Here is a 23781-nt window from a genome sequence, read left to right on the forward strand (position 1 = left end):
TGGATTCCAGGTTGAGAAACCCCTGTCTGTCTTAAGGGGAGTAAGTTAGGTAATCCTATTTACTATCCATTATGTAAAGAAGGATTTCATTTTCTTGGTCCTAAAACGACCCTTATTTAATATTTCAGGGGGCATATTCTAAGTTCAGGAAGGGTGGTGGAGTGAAAAGAATTGTGAACTAGGAGAATGGAGGCCTGGCTTGTTATAGTTGAGGCACCAAGTTGCTTTCTGGCCTTAGGTAGGTCCCTTCCCTATCCCTGAGTCTTTGTTTCCTCCTTGGTAAGAATAAGGGTGTTGGGTTAGGATGACAGGATTTGCAGCTAAAGGATGGAACTTTAGTGATCAAGTCCAACCCATTTATTTTACATACAGGGAAACAGAGTCACACAGGAGTGAAGTGATTTGCCCAATATCACACAGGTGTTTTGTAGCAGAGGTGAGAATTTAATGCAGATGCTCAGACTCGTCTAGGAATTCTGCAGGATGAAATCTAGAGAAATAGATTTGGGAGTCCAGGGGCCTGGGTTCAAACCCCCCTTTTGACACTACCTATGTGACCTTGGTCAAATCCCTTCCTATCTCTGGCCCTCACTTTCCCCACTTGTAAAATATGGTGGTTGTATTAGATGACCTCCGAAGGTCTCTCCAGCTCTGAGATCTTATCATAGATACCTTGACTCCAAATCAGATGTGCATCCTCTTCTCTCTCTGACCTTCCATGGTTCTGCTTTTCTGATGTCTGTGTCAGGGCAATGGGGACCCAGATCCTGCCTGCTATAGTCTGTGGCCCATCACCCAGCTGTTGTCCTGTTATAGGGTCTCCCCAGAAGCTGGGGAGAGGGTTTGGATGCTTTCTGTCTCCTGGTGTCTGGAGGAAAGAACGGATGGGGATAGGGTGGGAGCCAAGACAGCCTCCATACTTGTGGTTAGCCCCAGCTTCTTCCTGCTGTTTGGTATGGAGGGAGAGCTTTCCGTCTTGTTTCCAGTTCCCATCAGACCCCTCTGAAGCAGGGGCCTGCTTGGGATGGCAGGGCCAAACTGGACAGATGGGTTTCTGAAATGCCACCAGGTGGCAGCAGTGAGAAGCCGCCTAGGCATCAGGGTGATGGAGGCGGTTCAGCTGGTAGGGGACCCTATTCTGCGGTGAAAGGGATTGAAATCAGCAGAGTCTGGCATTAGGCTGTGACTGCGCACAGCTGCAAGCCTCCAGAGACCAGTAGGGCATGTTCCTGGGGAAAAACAAACCAGAGACTGAGGATAGGAAGGAAAATCGAATTGCAGTGGTCCTGTTCTTCCTGTGGCCCCTTGAGAATGACCAGGCCTGCTTTGGGGGAAATTGTCCTAACCTGGTTTTTAGAGGTTGTGTGATCCATCGGCCCATCCTCATTCCCCGAGTACTGGTAGGATTATACATGAGCGCTACCCTGGGCAGATCCTATGGGAATATTGTGTTCATTTCTAGGCGACACATTTTAGGACAGACATTGGCCTTCTGGAGCACTTCAGAGGAATGAAAGCAGATTAGAGAAAGGCCTCAAGATAATGCCCTATGAGAAAGTGTTGAAGAAAGTGGGGTGTTCATGCTACATAAGAGAAGACTTAGGCGTGGTCCTGGTACCTGTCTTTAAGTATTAGGTGACCTCTGAAGTTCTCTCCAGCTCTGTGATCTTATCATAGATACCATGACTCCAAATCAATTGTGCACCCTCTTCTATCTTTGACCTTCCATGGTTCTTCTTTTCTGATGTATGCATCAGGACAATGGGGACCCAGATCCTGCCTCCTATAGTCTGTGGCCCATCACCCAGCTGTTGTTCTGTTGTGTGGTCTCTCCACACAGTAGTTGGGGAGAGGGTTTGGATGCTTTCTGTCTCCTGGGAAAACATGATAAAATAAAGGAACAAACAAAATTTAGATGAAATTTTAAATTGTTATGTTTGGCTCCAAAGGGCAGAGCTAGTGTTGAGTAGGAATTGCAAAGAAGTAAATTTAGACTTGATTCTAAGAAAAAATAACAAAACAAAACAACTTGTCTATTATTAAAGTTGTCCCAAAATGGAATAGGACTGTCTTAGATTCCTTTTCATTGGAGTGTTTCAAGTACAGGTTAGATGATCCTTTGGGGAGAACAAATTTCAAAAATTTGAGAGAATAGGGTTAGGTAAGATCTCATAGTCTAAGACTGCATAGGACAAATCAGCCCAAGAAGGATGGGATGGGTTGGTGTGGTGGCACATGCCTATTGTCTCTCCTGCTGGGGAGGCTGAGGATGGTGGATCACTTGAGTTTGGGAGTTCTGGGTTCTAATAGGTGAAGCTAGTCTGGTGTCTGCACTAAATCCAGCATCACAAGGATGAATCCTCAGGAGGCAAAGGCTATCAGGCTAACTAAGGAAAGGCGAAACAGCTCAAGTTGGGAACAGAGCAAGTCACACCTCCCAAGCTGATCACTGCTGAGTTAGGCCCATGAGTGGGCCCTGTGCTTTTAGCCTGGGAGAGATAGGGAGACCCAATCATACAAAATTAAACAAATCAAAATAAAGAAGGATGGGATGGTATCACTGATGAAATTCTGATTCTAGAAACAGTTTTATAGTAAAGAGGAAGAGGGAAATCTAAAGAAATTGATGTGGCTGCACAGGGAACTCACTGACAGAATCAGATTTTACAAAAAGTATACACAAGTGTGCACAAGATAGAAAAAGGGGTAACTGAAGATTTAACAAACATTAAGCACCGATTGTGTGCAAGGCTTGGTGCTAAGCACTGGTGATAGAAATAAAGACAAAAGGCTCTTCATTCATTCTATTGGGGGAAAGGGGAAAATATGGCATGTATACCAATAATTATAAAACAAGTAGGGTATGATGATAGCAAAGAAAAACGATAACTTAGGATTTATAGAGCACTTTCAGTCTGTAAAGAGCTTTATGATGCTTTATTTGATTCTTGTGAAGTAGGTGGTTTTTATCCCTATTGCACAGTTGAGGAAATGAAGCTGAATAAGGTAAAGTGACTTGTCTAGGATCACACAATTAAGTGATCATTTGGGGCAAGATTTGAACTTGGGTCTTCCTGACTCCAGGTCTAGTGCTCTCTCCATTGTACCATCATGTGAAATGCTCTAGGAATATTTGAGGAGAAAGGGATCACTTTCAACTAGAGGGAAGTAGGGAAAGCTAGGCAGAGGAGGTGACACTGAGGTCCCTTGAAGGAAGAGGGAGCATTATTGAAAAATCTGATGGGGGGAGGGAAGGCCTTCCATGGCTAGTGGATAGCCTGGGCACATTCATGGGGGTGGGAGATGGCGTGCTGAATTCAGGGAACAACTAGTAACCTAATTTTAGATGGAAATAAGGCTGGAAAAGTGGTTTGGAGCCAGATTGTTGTAACTGGATGAATGCCCAAAAGAGGAGATTTTATTTTATCCTCGAGGTAATAAGGAGCTACCATCAGTTTTCCAATAGGGAAGTGATAATGGTCATCCCACGACCTTAGGAAGGGAATTTTGGCACCTTTGTGGAAGATGATTTTCGAGAGAGACTAGAGGCAGGAGGACCAGTTAGGATGAATACAAAAGAATTGTGTAAGAATGTTAAGATGTTAAGGCCCAGAATGATTGCAACAGGCATGCAGTGAATGCTAAAGGCAGCAAAAAGGGCTTTTTAAAAAAAAGTTGCAGAGACCAAAGAAAGATCAAATGAAGGATAAGATGGCTACTTGGTATTAATAGGCTGATAACAGACAATGAAAAGAAAGCAGAGCTGTTTGACTCCTAGTTGGCTTCTATTTTCTCTACCAAGGAGAATAATCTTCTGATTGGGAAGACTGGAATAAAAATGCTCAATAGGGAATTTAGACCCAAGATAAGGGAGGAAACAGTGAGAGAGAACTTAGATGCCCCCAAATAGGTTCATGTTACCATTGCAAGATAACCAGGGAGCCAAGCCTGAGTGCAGAGCAAACCAGATTAAAATGTAATTGGGAAATGTTTAACTAGATAAATAAAATTACACAACAATGTAGTTAATGTTAGTTTCTGATTTTCTAAGTCAGGATGCTGCTGTAGGGATCTGTTTCTATTTGGGTGCGACACCACTGTCATAACTGTAATGGAAAGAATGTTGGATTTGGAATGAGAGGGCCTGGGTTCAAATCCTGTATCTGTCGCTTTATTTGTGAGTTCTTCAAAGGCAGGGACTGTCTTTTTTCCTTTCTTTGTATCTCTAGTACTTGGCCCAGTGCCCGGCACATAGTAGGTGTTTAATGTTTATTGGCGGATGGATTCTTTGTTCCTCTGGGCCTTAGTTCCTTCCTCTGTCAAAGGAGGGGATTGGAATACAGTAGAGTAGATGATCTCTAATGCCTCTGTCTGCTTTACATCCATGATCCTGTTATCCTATGGTAACTAGACTGCTGTTGGTCTCTGTGTAGCAGCAAGCACCCCAAGCGTCCTCAGGGTTTGCTGCCAACACAGGTTCTTGGATCTGCTTTGACAAAGGAAAGCAACTCAAAATGGGTTAAGAAGCTTACTTTAATCAGTCAGACATATATCATTTACCTTGTTCAGGGGAAAAAGGTCAGCACCCCGAACTTCAAAGTATACAGGCAGAATTATCAAGACAGAAACAGATCAAGTAGACAGCTTTCCAAACTGTCCAACCATTACATCCATACCAAACAACATCTGGGTTTCAAAGCCGGGGGGACTCTGGACAACGGCTTCCCAGAATCCATATCAAATCACAGAACACTTCTCAAAGTGAGCCCCAAAACAAAGCTACACATCAGGGCTTACATAGCCTTCTCCTGGCTCAGAGAATGTAACAACCTTATTGACCCACGGGTCAATCAAGAAGTATCTACTGAAAAACAAGCCTCCCACCCCAGGCTCCAGGTGCACTTTAGCCTAGGGGCAGGGAAGATCTTCCAAATTTACATTCCCATTACACTCTGTCAAAGGATGGTGAATGGGAGGTGGTAGTCCCACTGAAGAAGAGGAAATGTCTTGATTTTGAAAATAGGCAAGAAGGCAAATTCTTTGAACTACAAGATGGCAAGCTTGACTTTGACCTGTGGAAAAATCCTAGAATGAATTGTTAAAGATTTGGTTTCAACATACTTAGAAAGGAAAGAAGTGGTCACTGCATTAGTATAGGTTCATAAAGATAAAGTCATGTCTGACTAAACTCACTTCCTTTTTGTGATAGGGTTGCTAGACTGGTAGACAGAGCAGTGTCATGGCCGAGTATACCTGGATGAAAACCATCTGACAAAATCTCTGACAGTATCCTTATAGTTAAGATGGAGAGATGTGGACCAGAGGTTAATATATGTTAGGTTGATTTGGAGCTGGATGAATGACTGACCAGTGGTCCAAGAGTGGTGGTTAATGGATTGATATCATTGTGTTGGTGGAGTATGGTCGAAGCATCCTAGAGATCAATTGGTCCTCAGTTCTGTTTGCTTTAGCATTTGTATCTGTTGGTTGAAGATGCCATGTTTATCACATTTGTTACTGACACAGAACTTGAAACTAGCAGCCTGGATAATGGAAATAGAATTTGAAAATGTCTCAACAGAATGGGTGGATAAAATGAAATTTAATAGAGGAAAATATAAAATGAGGGCCACTAGATGGCTCAGTGGATAGTGCTGGGCCTGGAATCAGGAAGACCTGAGTTCAAATATGGCCTCATACACTAGCTATGTGATCCTGGACAAGTCACTTAAACTCTGTTTGCCTTAATCCACTGGAGGAGGAAATGGCAAACCCATTTAGTATCTTTGCCCACAAAACCCCATGGACAGTATGATCCATGGGGTCATGAAGAATCAGACATGACTGAATGACAGCAAAATATAAAACCCTGTTCCTGGATTTAAAAAAGAAATTCCACAATCTCAGGATGGCAACTGGACAGAAGGTCACATTAAAAAGGTGATGGCAGACCACCAATCTAATTAGTTCACAGTGTAACATGGTAGCCAGAGAACCAACGGGACCTCATATTGCATTAATAAAAACACAATATCCAGAATAAGAGGTATAATAGACCTTCAGTACTTTGGACTTGGACTACATCTGGAGTATTGTTTTCCATCTGAGGAAAACATACACTGACAAATTGGAATGTATCCAGAGGAGACCCACTGCCATATTGGTGATGGGAAGGGAAACCATGTGTCACAAGAGGAAGTAGGGACTTTTGACCTGGAGAAGGGAAGACTTGAAAGTGGGGAAGAGGGGTGGGACAGGAAAACTTTCTTCCAGTGTGGGCCTGTTTCTCAGGTCACTCCCATTGGTGTCTTTTGTACCTTAGTTCACCAAAAGAAAAAGCACATGGCTTTGGTGCTGCTGTTATTTCTGTCTTTGGGAGAGGGACCAGAGTACTTTCATCTTGTTGGAAGCCATGTTGGGGAAGGTGGATTTGGGTCACTCATGCAGGTAGCTAAGGACAGAGCCTGATCCAAGATCTAGCACATTGGCTCCCACACAATGGAGTTTATGAGTGTCACTCTTCTTGAATACTGCAGCCATAGATTTCAATGACAAACAAAAGCTTATTGATAGCTTTTTTCAAAGTCATTTCCCTCCTTTCTTCCCAGATTCAACCTTCCCTGTAACAAGGAAAACAATCAAGCAAAAATAGCTGATACAGAGACCATATCTGACAGTCTATACAATATTTTGGCCAGCAGTTACTCACATCTCTGCTATGAGAGAGGAAGCATATTTCATTAAATCTTCTCTTGGACTTTCATTTATTTTTCCATTACTCAGAATTCACCTTTTATGTGATCTTTAAGTTTACATTACTGAGGTCGTTGTGTACATTGTAGTAGATTGCCATTTAAATTAAATTCAGCAAGAGCAAACCAATTTTGATATTTCATTAAGTCTTGTAGTATTCATCTGAGAAAGAAGAGATCTGGTTTCCTGTCCCAGGCCTGCCACCTACTTGGTGTGACTTGGGACTTGTCTTCCCTGGGCCTCAGTTTCCCCACCTGTGAAGTCTGTAACCTGTGTCCATGCCAATCTACTGGGCCAGTAGGGCACCCAACCCAACAAGACTCTCATTTATTGTGAAAAAGCCGTCACATTTAACATGCCTATCTGGGTAGACGAGATGATCTTGAAAGCCTCTTCCAGCTCTGAAATTTTGTGAGCTGCCTTGATTTGGTGTGGCTGTTCCTGACCCTCCCTGCCTGCTAATGGGGAGTCTTGTAGTTTGACCAGTAAGGCAGGTAGATTCTATGCCCTTGAAACTGCAGGGCTCTTACTGAGAGAGCTTCTTCTGGTCACTCTTGGTCACTGCAGGCCCAAGCCTAGCCAGGCCATCTCAGCTGATCTCAGTTTTTAATCAGCTCTGCTTCTAGGTAGTAGGAGTCATTTTCCCCATCACCCCAGCACCCCAGGGTTAAGGGAGCCATGGACATTTTAAAAACATTATAAAGACACAGAGATACTCCAGATGGTGTTTTGCAGGGGATAGCATTAAAACCCTGTGTCTGGAGACCTATGTGGGCAGCTCAGAGTAGACATCTGCTCAGGAAAAGGGCTGTTACCATCCCAGTGCCTGGGAACGCTGAGAATCCCAGGTGGTCCCTCTGAGTCCTCCCTTGTCCAAGAGTCGTTGAGTGGCCTGCAGAGATGTCCTTGGGAGCTCTTGCTAGCTGCCGGATACGGGTGCTGTACACAGCCATCCAGTCCTTTCTGCACCAAGGCGAATGAGGGCTGACTGTCCTGATGGAGCACCTGGTTTCCAGTCTCATCTCCTCCTGCTCCTGACTCACTCTGTGACCTTGGGGGAGTCACCTCCCTTCTCGCTGCCCCACTTTCCTCCTGTTTGAAATAACAGGCTGGAACGTAGAGGCTCTCCAAGGTCGATCCAGCTCTGACATTCTGTGACTTTGTGCTCCTTTAGTGGATGGTGGCCAGCTACGGGCCTGCTGTCCGTGATCCTCCCAGTCGCTGGGGAGCTTTATTTTGGACGTGTCATTAGTGAGGGGCCAGCATCCTAGACAAAGAGCCTTTGTGAGGGCCTCTCCGTGAGTGGCACTGTGCTGATTGCTGAGCCGAGACAATTACAGGGAGGTGGCCGCAGCCTTCACGAGTTCACCCTTGCCGGGGACTGGGTCACCTTGTCATTTACTCCTAAATGGGGAGGGGTGAAATAGAGAGTCCAGGACCAGCCCAGCCCTTCAGCCTCAGTTGTCTGGCACCTTTGGGAGAGCCCTGGGATGAGAGTCCAGACATGGGGTAGGGCAGATTTGGAATCAGGGCTTGAGCTTGGAAGCTTCTGTGACCCTGGGCAATTCACTTAACTTCTAAATAAAAATAGCTAGTATTTACATGGCACTTTAATGTTTGCAAGTCACTTCATCTCATTTGGGAATTGTAAAATCTCTGCAAGGTAGGTGCTGTTATTATCCCCATTTTACAGCTGAGGAAACTTGAGCCTGAGAGAGGTCAAGTTACTTGTGCAAGGTCACACAGCTAGTAAATGTCTGAGGCAGGATTCAAACTCAGTTCTTTTTTCTTTTTTTTTTTTTTATCTCCAAGACTTTGCTTCATCTGCTGTGCCCTGTAGCTACCTTCTCTTTAAAGCAGAGCTAATGATCTTAGTGGTGCAATGGAGAAGGCTGGTTTAGGACTTTGAAAGACCTGGGTTCCTTCTGCCCAAGTCATATACTAGTGGTGTGGCCATGACAAATCATTTAAGTTTTTATGCCTTGGACAACTCTCTAGGACTGAAGTTACTGATGGACTGCTGATCTGCATTGTTAGAGGGAGTTTTTACACTGGGAATTGTCCACACTGATGAAATCACAGGTCCAGACTAAGCCCACTCCCCTGAGAAAAGTTCCCTCATCCTATGTACTTTGTAAGCCTTCAAACTCTCTAAAAACAGATATTATTGGTAATAATAGTAGTAGTAGTAGATGTACCTTTGTGATTTGGGAATAGAATTCTTTTGAGAATAAAGGTTATTTTCTTTTTTATCCTTGTAACCCTGGTGCCTGGCACAAAAGAAGGTGCTTAAAGATGCTAGCTTATTGATTAATTATAGCTGATTGTGCCATGGTAGATTTAGAAACTGGAAGAAACTTCAGAGGTCATCTAGTCCAGCCCCTTCATTTTACAAATGAGGAAACTGATGCCCAACTTGACTTGGCCAAGGCCACACTGGTAGTAGGTGTTACAGGTAAAATTTGAACTCAGGTTCTCTCTGGGCTTCAGTTCTTTCATTTGTAAAATGGTGTGTGTGTGTGTGTGTGTGTGTGTGTGTGTGTATGCGTGTGCGTGTGCGTGTGTATATTGGGGGTGTAGTAATGCTTGACAAAAAAATTTCTGAAGGTTCTCCCAGCTCTAAAACTCAAGAGTCTTTCATAGTCTTTGGATTCTGACCTGACCCAAACCATCCACCCACTTTGGCCCAGAGTGAGACTGTGGTTGGCTGCTGAGCCAGGAGCTTGGCAAACCTCAGATATAGTAACTATTCTTTCTGGGATGGAGACAAGCTAGATGAGTTTTTAATTGCTGAGCTAAGATTAGGAAGCAATCTACATTTTAAAACATGATTAATAAAAGTCTAAAAGTGTGAGATGTACTAGAGTTTGAATCTGAAATGAGTTAGGATGTAAGAGGGATGTGTGTGCCTTGGTGTGCCTGATGGGAAACAAAAGGGAGTTTTCTCAGGGGGCTGGATGACCTCAGGGAGAGGTAGGGGCTTCCTTGTTACTGGGAGTTTGCCAGACTAAGCATAATAGAGGCTGATCAGCTAGAGTGTTTTTTATAATAGCAGTGTCTTTAGTGGCCTCTGTGGTCCATCAGACATGGTTTGCCCGCATCCCATTCTGTTGCTGCTGTCTGAGGATTTGGAGAGACTTTTCCACAAAAGTCAGTAAATGCTTAAAGCAATAGGCTTTTATTATAGCAAGTTTTAATTCACATAACAGAAAGTTTAAGGCTTAACATGATTTAGCCATGGACAGGGACAGTTCCTATCAACATGTACTTTTTAGGCATTTAAGGTGTAATAAAGTTTTTCATAGTGGTTAGAGAGCTAACCATGGAGTCAGAAAGCTTGGGTTCAAATGAGATAAACAGTTGTGTTAACCCAGGGCAAGTCACAGCTTCTCTAGGTATAAAGTGACAGAAAAAGTGATCATCTGCATTGGTACAAGGAATTTCCATAATGGGAGTTCCTCAGACCATTAGAATCATGGATGCATGTTCTTTTCAGATAGTTTGCTAGGTTCTGGGGATGCAGGAACAAAAATAAAACAGTCCCTGCCCTCAGTCAGCTTCCATTCCATTCCATTCCATTCCATTCCATTCCATTCCATTCCATTCCATTCCGTTCCGTTCCATTCCATTCCATTCCATTCCATTCCATTCCATTCCAGCAAGGACAGTGGGGTTTGGGATAAAGAGATTCTTAGCCACCAGAAGTAGAAGGAAACAATGGGGTCTTAATCACTGTAGCTGGGGTGAAGAGGTATTAAACCTTGGGTGGGATGGTGTCCAGACCATAGCAGGAAGAGGAAGGGGGTTGGTTGCCCTTGGACTTGGCGTACCCCGATTATAGCCAAGGTCTTGTCACTCTGCTTAGTCGATGGGTGGGTTGCATGTATTCTTTGTCACCTCCACACCACAGCCATGGGTGTAATAGGAAGGGTTGGGGGGATATATTATCATTCTGGAATGTCTGATTGATTTCCCATTTCTGAAATCATAGGCAGGGAAACACCAAACACCGGTTAGGGAAAGTCCTTGCTGTTTAACCACAGAGCATGGAAACTCCACTTGATCTGATGCTCTTTCTTGCTTTTGCTGGATGATTTTACTTTGAGAGCTGGATGATACCACTTCCTCTTACCTGCTGTCTTTGCTAGTCTCTGGAGTTTCTAGAAAAGGGCAGGGGGAAGGGGCATAAGGAAGGACATTATGTTTAGAATTAAGGAATCCTACTACAATGGACCTCAGAGAGACATAACAAATGAGGAAAGGGTTTTTTTTTTTTTTTGGTGGGGGTGACTAATAAATTTTAGTGAAGACAAAACAATTTAGAACTAGAATAGATCTTGGACAGTCTGCATTTTACAGATGAAGGAGCTGAAACCCAAAGAGGGGGAGTTGCTTGCCCAAGATCACACAAGTAGTAAGAGCTGGCATTCATACCAGGTCCTCAAGATCCAAATATATTATTCTTTTCCAGTGTTCTGCCATATCTCTGTTCATCATAAAATGTCATAACTGGAAGGACTTTATGGATGTTGGTCCAAGCTCTACATTTTTTAGAGGAAGAAACAGACCCAGAGAAGTTCAACCCAATGAGCCAGTGGCAGAATTACCTCTAGAATTCCCCCCCACATGCACCCCCCCTCCCCCACGACCCTTGGAACGAGGTTGTGAAGACCATATTTATGATTCAATTTAGTCTATGTCAGTGGGGGTTACCAAAGGCTCAGCTCAGATGACATGGGAGCATGAAGATTTTGAAGCAGAATTGGTCTTTGTGTTATAATTAGCAAAACATTATTTTAAAAAATTGTTTAACCATTTCTTTATGACTTCATTCACATCAGAGAAGTGGAAGAGTTTTGTTTTCCTTGAGCTTTGTTCCATGCTTTGTGGAGGGAAGTAAGCATTACCAGAGAAAAGTAGGCATGTTAAATTTGCCTGCTTTTTTGTACGCAATGTTTGAGAGCTTTGTTGGCCTGAGGATTCTCCTGGCCAGGCCAGGCATGGATGCAAGTCCCAGAGCTGGAAGGAAGGTAGAGGTAGCCTAAAAACATATATGACTGTGGGAAGTAAGAATATTCGTACTTACAAATTTCATGATTTCATCCTTGCAGGTATTTTGTCTCCTGACATAGATAGTGACCCCTCTGAACCTTAGCAGACAGTTTTCATAAGGTGCTATGTCCTCCCTTCCCCCCTAAAATTATCCCCTGGTGGCCAAACTTCTAGTGAGAAGGAGAATTTTAATAAAAACTGTAAATATCTCCCAGATCTCTGATCTCTGATACTTTAGTCTCTTGTACTCATCTACTGTCATTAATCCGGAATGCTAAAGTCCTAGAAATAGCTTGGGTTGATTCTGTGGATTGGGAGGAACATTGGAGGATAGAGACTGTTTAAAAAACAAAGCAAAACACTCAACATTGTACTGTCAAGGGTCAGGAAGACCAAATTGCTGCCCTCCTAGAGTTTATAGTCCAAAAGTCAAGTTGAGTGAGTACATAATGTTCATACAAGGTTATTTATTCAGAGATAATAATATTTATGCAGGAAAATCTGTCATGTGGAAGCAGGATTAGCTTTGTTCTGTTTGGTCCCAGAATGCAGAACTAGAAGAAATTAGTAAGAATTGCCAAGAGGCATATTTAGACTTTAGGTTGGGGAGGAAGGAGGAGGAACTTCCATTAAAACTGTCCACAAGTAGAATGGGATGCCTCAGGAGGTCATAGATTCTCCCTCTATGCAGGTCTTTTAAGCTGGATTCTAACATACCCCTTTGTTGTCTCAGAAATAGGATACCATTTTGGTGGATTTTTGGGCAAGAAAATTCACTTCCAGTCTTGTGGTGGACTTTTATCATGGCTAAGGGAAGTTTTCTAGCTCTGTGGTCTTCCCTCTCATATAATTTCCTATTGGAGTTCCCAAGTTTAACCCATATTTCTAGACTGCTTGAGTCAAATCTTCCCCACCCCAGGTAAAGAGACACCTTTTATATAGCTCAGTACCCTCAGTCAGATGTCGAGACAGAACATCCTAGCTAAGTCCTAGAATGGCATTTTGGCTGCTATGGACCCCATATTGCTCACTGCAAAATTGTGTGTCAATAACTCAGCCTACTCAACCACCCAGAACATGTACATTCCCCTTACTTTTTCTTGGTAAGCTATGACTCCTACATTGAATTTTCCCCAGCACTCAACCTGTGTATCATGATCCCCCTAGTATTTTCAGCTCCCTGAGGGAGTCAGATCCTGCCCAGTCTGACCATCAGTTCCAAAGGGAAGCCTTTAGGGTTAGATGGGGATTGAAGTCTGACTATGCACCTTTAACCTAAAATTTGGTGATTAGGCTACAGGTGTCATCCAGAAGTGAGCTCTATTGCCTGTTGATTAATAGAATATGAACTCCTCCAATAAAATGTAAACATTTTCATTTTAGTTTTTGTATCTGAAGCATCTGGTGCAGAGCTGGGTATACAGTAGGTGTTGCATAAAAGCTTGTTGAACAAATGAATAAATGATAATTGATGACACATTTACACAATGTCCAAAGTTTGCAGCATACTTTTCTCATAATTTCATGAGGTAGGTAGTGCAATTATTATTGTGCCTTGACTTAATATATCTTACTTCCCTTCATGTGCTCAGTGGGTCAGGCAGACTGGTCTTCTTGCTTTTCTTCATACATGGCATTCCATTTCTTGTTGCCTTGGCTTTGTACTAATTAGCCCTCATGGTTGGAATGCACTCACTAGAGGCCAACTGTCCATGATTCCACCATACCAAGAACTGGTCTTTGTGGTCCGGGGAGGTGTTCAAGGGGGAGTGATATTGTCAATTTCCATAGCATTAATGATATGTCCAGGTAAGGAGAGGTCTTGGCACATATATTGATGTGGTCATGGGCTTGATTATTAAAGCAAAGTGGGAATGGAGTTTGTACATCAGCAGGTTGGCACCTTCAAAGAGTCTTGATTATATTGGACAAACAATGATTTCACTGACACTTTGGATAGGGCATCCCTTCATTTCCACCTCCAGCTTTATGTCCCAGTTTCCTGTTCCCATATCAGCCCCTTGGATTTGGTATTCCTACAAAACTCTAGTTCTTAACCTAGCCTAAGGTGTGTACTCTATCCCTATTCATCCCCCAAAGAGGCTATCCTTTCAGGCCTCTGGGCCGCCCAAGTTATCAGCACATGTTGGCTTGAGTATTCAGTCAGAGAGCAATGGAAAACGTTGTGGTGGGTGTGAGTAGGGTATAACACATTACAAACAGAGATCGACAAAGCAGTGGCAGAAGGCAGCCTGTAGGATTGCAGAATTAGAGATGGCTAGAACCTTAGAGGTCATCTAGTTCAACTTTTTCATATTTACAAATGAGGAAACATAGGTCCAGAGAACATGCAGCTAGTATTATACCTGGAATTTGAACCCAAGTCCTCTGACTACAAGTACAATATGCTTTTCACTGTACCCCATGCATGGTAGGTCATTTTCATTCAGACTTTGCTTGAGACATATTTGGGTCTATGAATGGATTGGTATTATACTTTATGCTGTCCCCTTTTTGTGCCTTTAATCATTCTCTTCTTATCTTAACCTCCCCTTCCCAGCAATACTCACCATTAGTCTCTGCATAATGAAAGGCTCAACTCCAGTTTCTTAGTTCAACATTTTAATTAAATTTAAAAACATGTATTAGCTGCCTGTGTGCAAAGAATAGTACCCTGGGCTCAGTACTGGGAAAAGTAGGAAGTTTAGATGGGACACAAGCCCTAGTCCCTGCTTTCCTACCCTTGTGTAGCATCCAGTCTAGTGGAGGGGAGACGAGGATGGGTAAGGCATCAATACAGATAACTGATATATATTAGTTCATTAAACCTTCCTGGACTGTTCCAGAGGGAGCTGAGCCCTTCCTCCTCTGAGCCCCTTCTGGAGCGCTGGGTGTCCTTCCTCGTGCTTGGCACTGAGCTCAGCAAGCTTTGCGGTGTTCTCTTTTCATAAGACTGTGTCCTCCTTCCCCATCTGTGGTTGTGCATAAAAATTCCAATTACATTTTACTCACTGACATTATTTATAGAACTTTTGCATTTCCCTCCATTCATCTTTCACCTTGAAACTGACACCATATTTTTAAAAAAAATTTTGTCTGAATTTAATGAATATAAAAAAAAGAACATTTATACATATGAAGTTGAACAAAAAAAGAGGATATGTGAAAACACACATCTCCTCAGTTTGCTTAAAAAAATAGAAATGCAACATGTAAATTTCCTTTTTATATATTTTGTTTTAACATTCTTTTTTAAAAAAATTTTGCATTCCAAATTCTCTCCCTCCCTCTAGTCCCTCCCCTACCCATTGAAAAGAAAGCAATAGTCTATCAATTATACGCAATGTATGACTTTCAAAGCTGACCTGTGATACAATTTTAATTTGTCCATTGTGTATATTGCTAATATATAGGATCACAGATTTGGAGCTAGAAAGGACCTTATTTAGAGGGCAGCTAGTCCAGTCTCCTCATTTTACAGACGAGGAAACTGAGGCCCAGAGACTAAGCTATTTAGAATCTACAGGTAGGAAGTGTTAGGATTTGGACACAGGTCCTCCTGACTCAATCTACCACTCTAACTCCCTACCTTCCTATGATAGCTGCCTCCCTATAATTCCTCTCTCCATGAAAAAAGATTCACTTGTCAAATTTAGGCCATGAATTGATTTCAGCTTGAAACATAGATACTCTATGGTACCTTAGGGAACATCTTTTTTGTGGATTCAATTGTTGGAAATGTCCTGAAATTCATATTTGTGTGTTTTTAAAATCTTCATTTCAATATTCATCTTATTAGATATAATTGAGGGAAGTATTGGCATAGGCAGTTCCAAGCACAGGGCACAGCTTAATAAACATCTGTCAAGTGAAGAGACTGTATTTCCATTTAGTATATTTCCTTTGTAAGAATTCCTTTATTATTCCTTTATTTTTTGGGGGTGGAAGGCAGGGCAATTGGGGTTAAGTGACTTGCCCAAGGTCACACAGCTAGTAAGTATTAAGTGTCTGAGGCTGGATTTAAACTCAGGTCCTCCTGACCCCAGGGCTGGTGCTCTGTTCTTATTTATTTTTTAAAACAGTTTTCATTGGTTTTTCCTTTTGGTACAATGGATACCACTCATCATTAAGGACCCTCATCCCTCCTCTCTCCAATGCCCTCCCACGTGAATTTTCCTCACAATACAGCCTGATAGGTTGATAATAGTAGATGTCACTCTCTATTTTGGTAATTTTCTGATTGTTAGTAGAAAGGATGAATGTGTGCTTTCATTTTCCTGATTTGTTACCAATTCTGTCTATCTTCATTGACCTGAGTATTTGTTGCAGTTTAGATTTGTCTTTATTTACCTTTTTGCTTTCTTAACTCTGTATTAGTTTATATAGATTGTCCTGTCTTCTCTGAGTTCTTCATGTATGGTAAAATAATATTCTACTGCATTCATACATCATAACTGGTTCAGCTGTTCCCTTATCATTGGTTATATTTTGTTTCTAGGTTTTTGTGTAATAAATAATGCTGCTATTTATTTTCATATGAATATTTTCTTGCTGACATTAGCTTCCTTGGTGATATAATCACAGTAGTGAGTTCTCTGAGTCAAGAGTATAGATGGGTTTATTAACTTTAATGCAGGATTTGAAATTATTTTTTTGATTAGTTGGACCATTTCACAGCTCTAATAGCAGTGGATTATCATGCTTGTCTGCCAAAGAGCCTCCTAACATTGAATTTTCCCTTTTTGACAATATTAAGAGATGATACATCACTGTTGTTTTAATTTGTATTTCTCTGATTAGTAATTATTTTTAAATCTTTAAAATGTTTGTTAATAATTTGCATTTTTTCTTTGGAAAACTTTATATCCTTTTACCACTCATTTTTTAGAGAACATGTATTAATTGTATAGATATGTGTTAGTTCCCTAGAGATTTTGGATGTCAGACTTTTATCAGAGATTTTTAATGCAAATATTTCTTCCCAATCTGTATCTTTTTTTTCCCTAATTCTTGTTTGCATTATTTGTGCAAACCTTCAAAAAATATTTTTTTTACACAATGGAGATGATTTTTTTTTGTCTTTTACATTCTTTTCTATCCTGTATTTGGATACATTTCCCGCCCTTCCCTTCTCCCCATTCTCAAAGGTGTGATTCTGGCATTTTATGATTCTATTTCTTATTTTTAGCTAGCATTTATTGTACTATGTGGTGTTAGATACTGTTCTAAACTAATTTTCCACCAAATTGCTTTATAGATTTCCTAGGAGATCTTATTGAGGAAAGAACCCATCCCCTAATTATCCTTGGATTTATCAAACACTAGATTGTTATATAGCTTTATATTTCCCTCCAGATCTTATTTAAATTATTCGATTGATTTACTTTTTATTGTTTAATCCAACAGAGATAGTTTTGACAATTAGTGATAAAGAATATAATGTGAGACCTCATAACTTCAAACTCTCTATATTCCTACTTTTTATTTTTTTTTGAAAATTTTATTTTTTAAATTACATTGACAAATTTTGTAATACTTGTTTTTTTTTTTAAATTTTAGTTCCAAATTCTCTCCCTCTCTCCTGCTTTTTCTTCCCTCCCTCCTCATTTAGAAGGCAAGAACTTTGATATAGGTTATACACGTGCAGTTATGTAAAACATTTCCATATTAGTCATGTTGTGAAAGAAAACAAAACCAAAAAAAGAAGAGAGAAAAATAGAGAAAGTTTAAAAAAGTATTTTTCAATATGTATTCAAGACTCTATCAGTTCTTCCTCTGGAGATGAGTAGAATTTTTCCTGCTTTATTTTTTTTTTTCATTTTCAAACAGCTGTTTCCTATACTAAGATTATTGTATGATAACCCCCAAATTCCCAAATCATGTCATTTGGGAATAGCTAGTGTTTGGTCCTGGACATAATATGGCTCATTACACATGGCACTTGGAAGATTGGCAAGCACACTGACCAACTGGACAACCAACCGTAGGATATGAGCAAATGGAAGATGTTCATTCATTGACTAGAGAGTAGGGTTTCTTCTAAACCCACCTCAAAACAATCACCTTCAGAAATACTGCTCTCTGTCCTTCCCCCATAGCCTAGTCCCAGATGGTCTTCCTTTGCTATATCCCCTGCTGTCAAATTCATCCATTCATGTCATATGTACACATCTATGTATGTCTCCTAGAATCCCTTCTTCCTTCTTCTTTCCTGTTATCTTTTCAAACTCAGTTCATATCCCAGTTCCCTCATGAAACCTGCTTAGCCCCTAGTGACCTTTTCTTTCTCTGATCTCGTAGAGGCCATGGAATGAATGATAGATAAGCTTGAAATGCTTCATGTCACAGAATCTGAGTTCAAATCCTAGCCTTGCCACTTATTGCTTGTGTGACTGGGGACAAATCACTTAATTTCCTTGGGCCTCAGTTTCTTCATATATAAAGTAAGGGGGTTGGACTGGACAGTCTCTATGTTTCTATGCTCCATAGCACTTCAAATCAATCATTCAACATTTGTTAGCACTTGCTATGTGCAAGGCACTCTGCTAAAAGTCGGAACCAGTTATCTGGCAGTTGGTTGTGGGTGACCTTGTGACATCTTTTCTGGTGTTGTTTTGAAGTGGAGGCTGGATAATCACTTGGGGATTTGGAAGAGGAGTTCCTTGCTTGGTTCTTTGAAAAGGATCCCTTCCAGATCTGAAGTTCTGGGACTTTGAGGTACTTGGATCTAATTGATATGCTCCCTTTTCAAATTTTCTTAAAACACCATGGATGTCTCCCCCACTGCCTCAAATCCCTATCAAACACTACCTTGTACTTTAATTATCTGTGATCATGTAACATTACCTCTCTGTACCACCCCACCCCAGATGTAAAAGTCTTTTAGGGCAGGGACTGTGTCCTTTTAATTTTGGAGGATTCAGACATGGAATTCCTTTGGTGTAGGCCCTCCTCTAGAGCAGATCAGCAATTCTTTGCACATTACAGAATTAGAAAGTTGTTAAAATATTGATGAATTAAATGTCTTGCTCAAGGCTATATAATCCGTATATGTCATAGGTAGGACTTGAACTTCCTAACCATGAAGCTAACCGTCCACTGTATGATGTTACTTCTTAACTGCCATCGAAGAAAACAAACAAAAAAACACCCAACCCTGCCACAAATTTCATTCCCCACCATACCCCACCCCACCTACCACAGTGCTTTCATGTAATAAATAAATGTTTGTGAATTAATGGTTATTCTTTGGCCACACATTGCTAGTGCCTTTCCTCTGAGATCATCTCCCATTTATACTATCTCTGTCTTGTCTGTGTAGATTGTTTCTGGATTGTCTCCTCCATTAAGAACCTAAGTTTCTCCAGGGGAGTGACTTTGATGCAGGCTAGTGCGTCCTTAGCACTTAACCCAGTGCTTGGTACGTAGTAAGCCTTTAATGAATGATTATTGTCTAACTGTTGATCTGTAGGATCTTTTCACCTGCTTCCTCAAGACTATGAGCTTCCTAGAACCAAGTCTTGTATGTTTTGATATCCCCCTTTCTGTGCCCAAGCTAGGGCCTTGCACGTTGTAGGTTTTTGATTCAGGTTTGCTAGATGGTTGAAGGAGTAAGTGAAGTTGCAACAAGAAAACCCCCCATTGGAGACTGCCTTTGGACGTTTCGCCATCATTTCATTTGGTTCAGCAGATGCCTTCCTCGAAGGAGCTACAAACCATATGTTAGATGTGGGGCCAGATGAAGCTTTGATACCAAACACCAAGAATGTAGGAGATCTGAGAATTTAATATGCATTACTTTATGTTTTGTGTCTTATGCAAAGGTTTTCTTTGTTCAAACAAATATGTATAAAGAATTTATGCAGGGCACATGGTCATGCATATTGATTGCAGCAAATCTGTTAATAATCTGTGTCTCGTCGGGGTTTGCGTTTCTGTTGGAAAAACAAATGTGGAACTGAATGCATTCAGGGAGTTTCCATGTTGCTCACTGTTGGGGGACAGAGGGTGCTTTCCATCTTTATTAAGAGTCATTTACTACCATTCTCAGAGATGTTGGAATAGATAGCTCTCTGTGTAGGCAGGAAGGCAGGAAGGAGAAGGAAGGAAAGAGAAAGAAAGAAAAAAGAAGGGATGAAAGAAGAAAGAAGGAAGAGAAAGAAGGAAAAAAGGAGAAGGAGGAAAGAAGAAAGAAGGAATAAAGAGAAAGGAAGGAGGGAAGCAAGTAGGCCTTTATTAAGTGCCTACTATATGCCATTTGTTGTTGTTCAATTGTTTCAGTCATGTCTGACTCTTCTTGACCCCATTTGGGGTTTTCTTGGCAAATCTATTGGAGTGGTTTGCCATTTCCTTCTCCAGCTCTCATCTTATAGATGAGAAAACTGAGAGAAACAGGATTAAGGGACTTTTCCAGGGGCAAACAACTAGTAAGAATCTGAGTTCAGATTTGAGCTCAGGTCTTCTTTTTCTGAAAAAAAAAAAAAAAAAGTAATATTTTATTTTATTTTTTCCTAATTACATGTAAAAACAATTTTTAACATTATTTTTAAACAAATTTTGAGTTCCAAATTCTTAATTACATATAAAAAACAACTTTTAACATTATTTTAAAACAAATTTTTGAGTTCCCAATTCTTAATTACACATAAAAACAATTTTTAATGTTCTTTTTTTAAAACAAATTTTGAGTTCCAAATTCTTTCCCTCCCTTTTCTCCCCCCTCCCTGTGATGGATGGGTAATCAGATATAGATTATACATGTGTAATCATGTAAAACATTTCCATATTAGTCATTTTGTGAAAGAAAACTCAAAGAAAGAAAGAAAGGAAAGAAGGAAGGAAGGAAGGAAGGGAAAGAAAGAAGGAAAGAAGGAAAAGAAAGAAAGAAAGGAAGGAAGGAAATAAAGAAGGAAGGAAGGAAGGAAGAAAAAAGAAAGAAAAGTGGTATGTTTCAATCTGTATTCAGACTCCATCATGAACTCTGGTCTTCTTAATGCCAGGTCCCAGTGTGCTATCTATGGCACAATCCAGCTGCCATGCAGTGTTAAGTGGCATGGTGTGGTATGGCATGAAGGCCCATGTAAAGCAGTCCTGCCTAAGGATACCACCACCCTTCCCCCTCTGCCTGCTGCCAGCTCAATTAAGTCACTTCCTTTAGATTAAGGACTATCTTGCAGGTCCCTAGTATATTGCAAGTATATTACCTGGGAGGGGGAAACTCAGTAGCTCTTGTCCAGCATTAATTAATGCAAACATAGAATGAGGCCCTCAGGGACAGGCCTGTTTTGATGGAGAAAGGGTCAGGATGGTAGGAAGCTGCTGGATAGCAGCCCATGGGAAGGTGATGGGAGACACGCAGGTGTGAGTCATCTGAGAAGGGTGATGGGATGGTGGTGGCAAGAAGGGACGGTGGTGGATACCTGAAATGACCTCTGCCTAAGGCTGACTGGTTTCATGTTTATTTAAGTGGAACAGGGGAAAGAGCACCAGATTTGGAGAAAGGAGCTCTTGGTTCATATTCTGAGCCCCCTGTCACTTAGTGCCAAGAAGCATGTCCCTTCAATCTGGGCCTCAGTTTCCTTATCTTCAAAATGAGGTGTTGGGCTTGACCTTCTAGGTCCAAATCTCCAAGCTGTGTTAATTAGATACAGTCTTAGCCCCAATGACTTTATATATATTGTCTCATTTGATCCTCCAAACAACCTCCCTGGGCCTCAGTTTCCTTGTCTGTATAATGAGGTCTTGCTTACCTAGAAGGTACATTTTGGCTCTAAATATATGATTCCATGAATCCCTAGTGGTGTTAATCTGATACATACTCAGTGAACTTTACTTTTCTCATCAGTAAAATAAGGACCTTATTACTTCCACTAATAATGATAGTTGGCTTTTATGTAGTGCTTCAGGGTTTGCAAAAATGTTATCTCAATTGATCTTCCCAACAACCCTGTAAGATAAGTATTTTTATTGTCCTCATTTTGTTGTTCAGTCAGTTTTTATTCCTGTACAACTCTTCATGACTCCATTTGGGTTTTTTCTTTTTTTTTAAGCAATCGGGGTTAAGTAACTTGCTCAAGGTTACACGGCCAGTTATTTCTGGATGTGGTGCTGAGTATCTGAGCCCGGATTTGATCCAGGTCATCCCGACACTGGAGCCGGTGCTCTTACTTGCTGAGCCACCTGGCTCCCCGATTTGGGGTTTTCTTAACAGAGATACTGAAGTGGTTTGCTATTTCTTTCTCTAGCTCATTTTACAGATGAGGAAACTGGGACAAACAAGGTCAAGTGACTTCCCCAGGGTCACACAGTTAGTAGGCAGGATCTGAGGCAGGTTTTGAACTCAAGTCTTTATGACCCCCATGTTCTTCTCCCTATCTACCATGCCACCTAGCTGCACTATTTACTTCTCTGAGTGGTTATGAGGAAAGTGCTTGTTAAACTTCCAAGGGCATTAAAAATGGGAGTTACTCTAAGTGATTGTTATCATATGCTACTGAGACTGTGAAACTGTCTGTCTTTAACTTTAATTAAAATATTTGCATTTAGAGACTGGCAAGGTGTTTACCTGGGGCCGTGCTGACTATGGTCAACTTGGGAGGAAAGTGGATGGCCATGAGAGATATAAAGGAGAGTGTGAATTACTCTTGTCCAGCACAAGAATGTTGACCACCATGCCTTCTTCCCTTCCTTGCTTAGAAGGAGTGACTGAGGTGAGAAAGAAACTTTTTTAAAAATGAATTTTCAGTTAATGAATTTCTTCAGACTGGAGAAGAGTGTCTTGGCCCTCTAGACACATGGTGATGAGGTGTGGCCTATATAGGCCAGGTTGTGGGGAGCCAATAACAGTGATGAGAATGCTGTACTCAGAGTCAGTGTATGGGGGATTAAGTCCTACCTGTTTTTCCTTGTTTTTTTTCCCTTCACTTTTCTGACTGTCAAGTTTTGTCTTCTATAAAATACTATGAGAGTTGACCTACATGTTGTCTGAGATCTCTCCCAGGTCTGAAGGTCTTTGATTCCTGGGCTCCCCTTTGGATTCTCTTTGGCAGCCTTGTCTTCTAATCTTTCACATCCCCCCATGGGAAGGAAGCTGCTTTGTTCCATTGCTTCCTCTCTGATTACCTTAATTTTTCTGTTTCTGGTTGGTCTATTGCTTTCTCCTTGGATTGAGTTGTTAGTAAGCTTTGTTTTACTCCTGCCTTAACAAAACAAAACAACACACACACACGCACACACATTCACACAGTGTGTCCTAGCAGTGATAGGGCAGGCTGTACTTCTGAGTTCAAGGTAGCTTTAATGGAGTGACTCAATCTGTATTCCAAGCCTGTTGAAAAAATTAATAAGCCAGCAATCTTTCTGCAATTACCATCAGACTAATTACAATTCTTTTCCTACTTAGAAGGTTTTCTCACCCAGGAGGCCTGACCTGGCTCATCTCTGGCTTATGTAGGACACGTATCTTTCTGCCTCACCAACCATACCAGCCCAGGCCTTACAATCCATCTTCCTCCTTCTATCTGTACTTTTCCCTTTTCTCCTCCTCTTTTCCTCAGTCTTTCTTCCTCCCATATAGTATTCAGAACAGAGTAGGCCAGGGGTTCTGAGCCTTTTCATGTCAGAATCTGGTGAACCCCATGGACTCCTCAGAATGCTTTTATATGCATAAAACAAAATGTATAAGATTGCAAAGGAAATCTATATTGAAATATAGTTATTAAAATATTTTAGAAAATAAATTCATGGATCCCAGGCTAAATACCATTGGAGGAGGGAGATCTTTTTCTAAGATAAAAAAATTACTTTTACATTTGATACAAAATAACTTTCTTCATCCCCCCTTTCTCCTTTAATCCCCCCCCTCCATATTCTCAAAAGACAATTAAGTAACACTAAGTGATTTTGACTATGTGTATTTTTTGTGTTCCAAGCTCTTAGCACATTTCCTGGAATATGGTAGGTAGTTAATAAATGCTT

The 23781-nt window shown here is 41.2% G+C and overlaps 1 protein-coding gene across 1 annotated transcript in view; it reads left to right on the forward strand.

Moving 5' to 3' along the window:
- The window catches only part of SERGEF (secretion regulating guanine nucleotide exchange factor), a 242658-nt gene that overhangs the window by 31797 nt on the left and 187080 nt on the right, over window positions 1-23781 (forward strand). Inside the window, 1 exon segment of the mRNA XM_069073139.1 lies at window positions 22351-22514. Within this exon segment, the coding sequence (XP_068929240.1) occupies window positions 22351-22514 (164 nt within the window).

The sequence above is a fragment of the Petaurus breviceps genome, unplaced genomic scaffold (assembly GCF_028583685.1).
Source record: "Petaurus breviceps papuanus isolate PSGF00001 unplaced genomic scaffold, PetGlider_PUasm1.0 140, whole genome shotgun sequence".
Taxonomy (NCBI): Eukaryota; Metazoa; Chordata; class Mammalia; order Diprotodontia; family Petauridae; genus Petaurus; species Petaurus breviceps.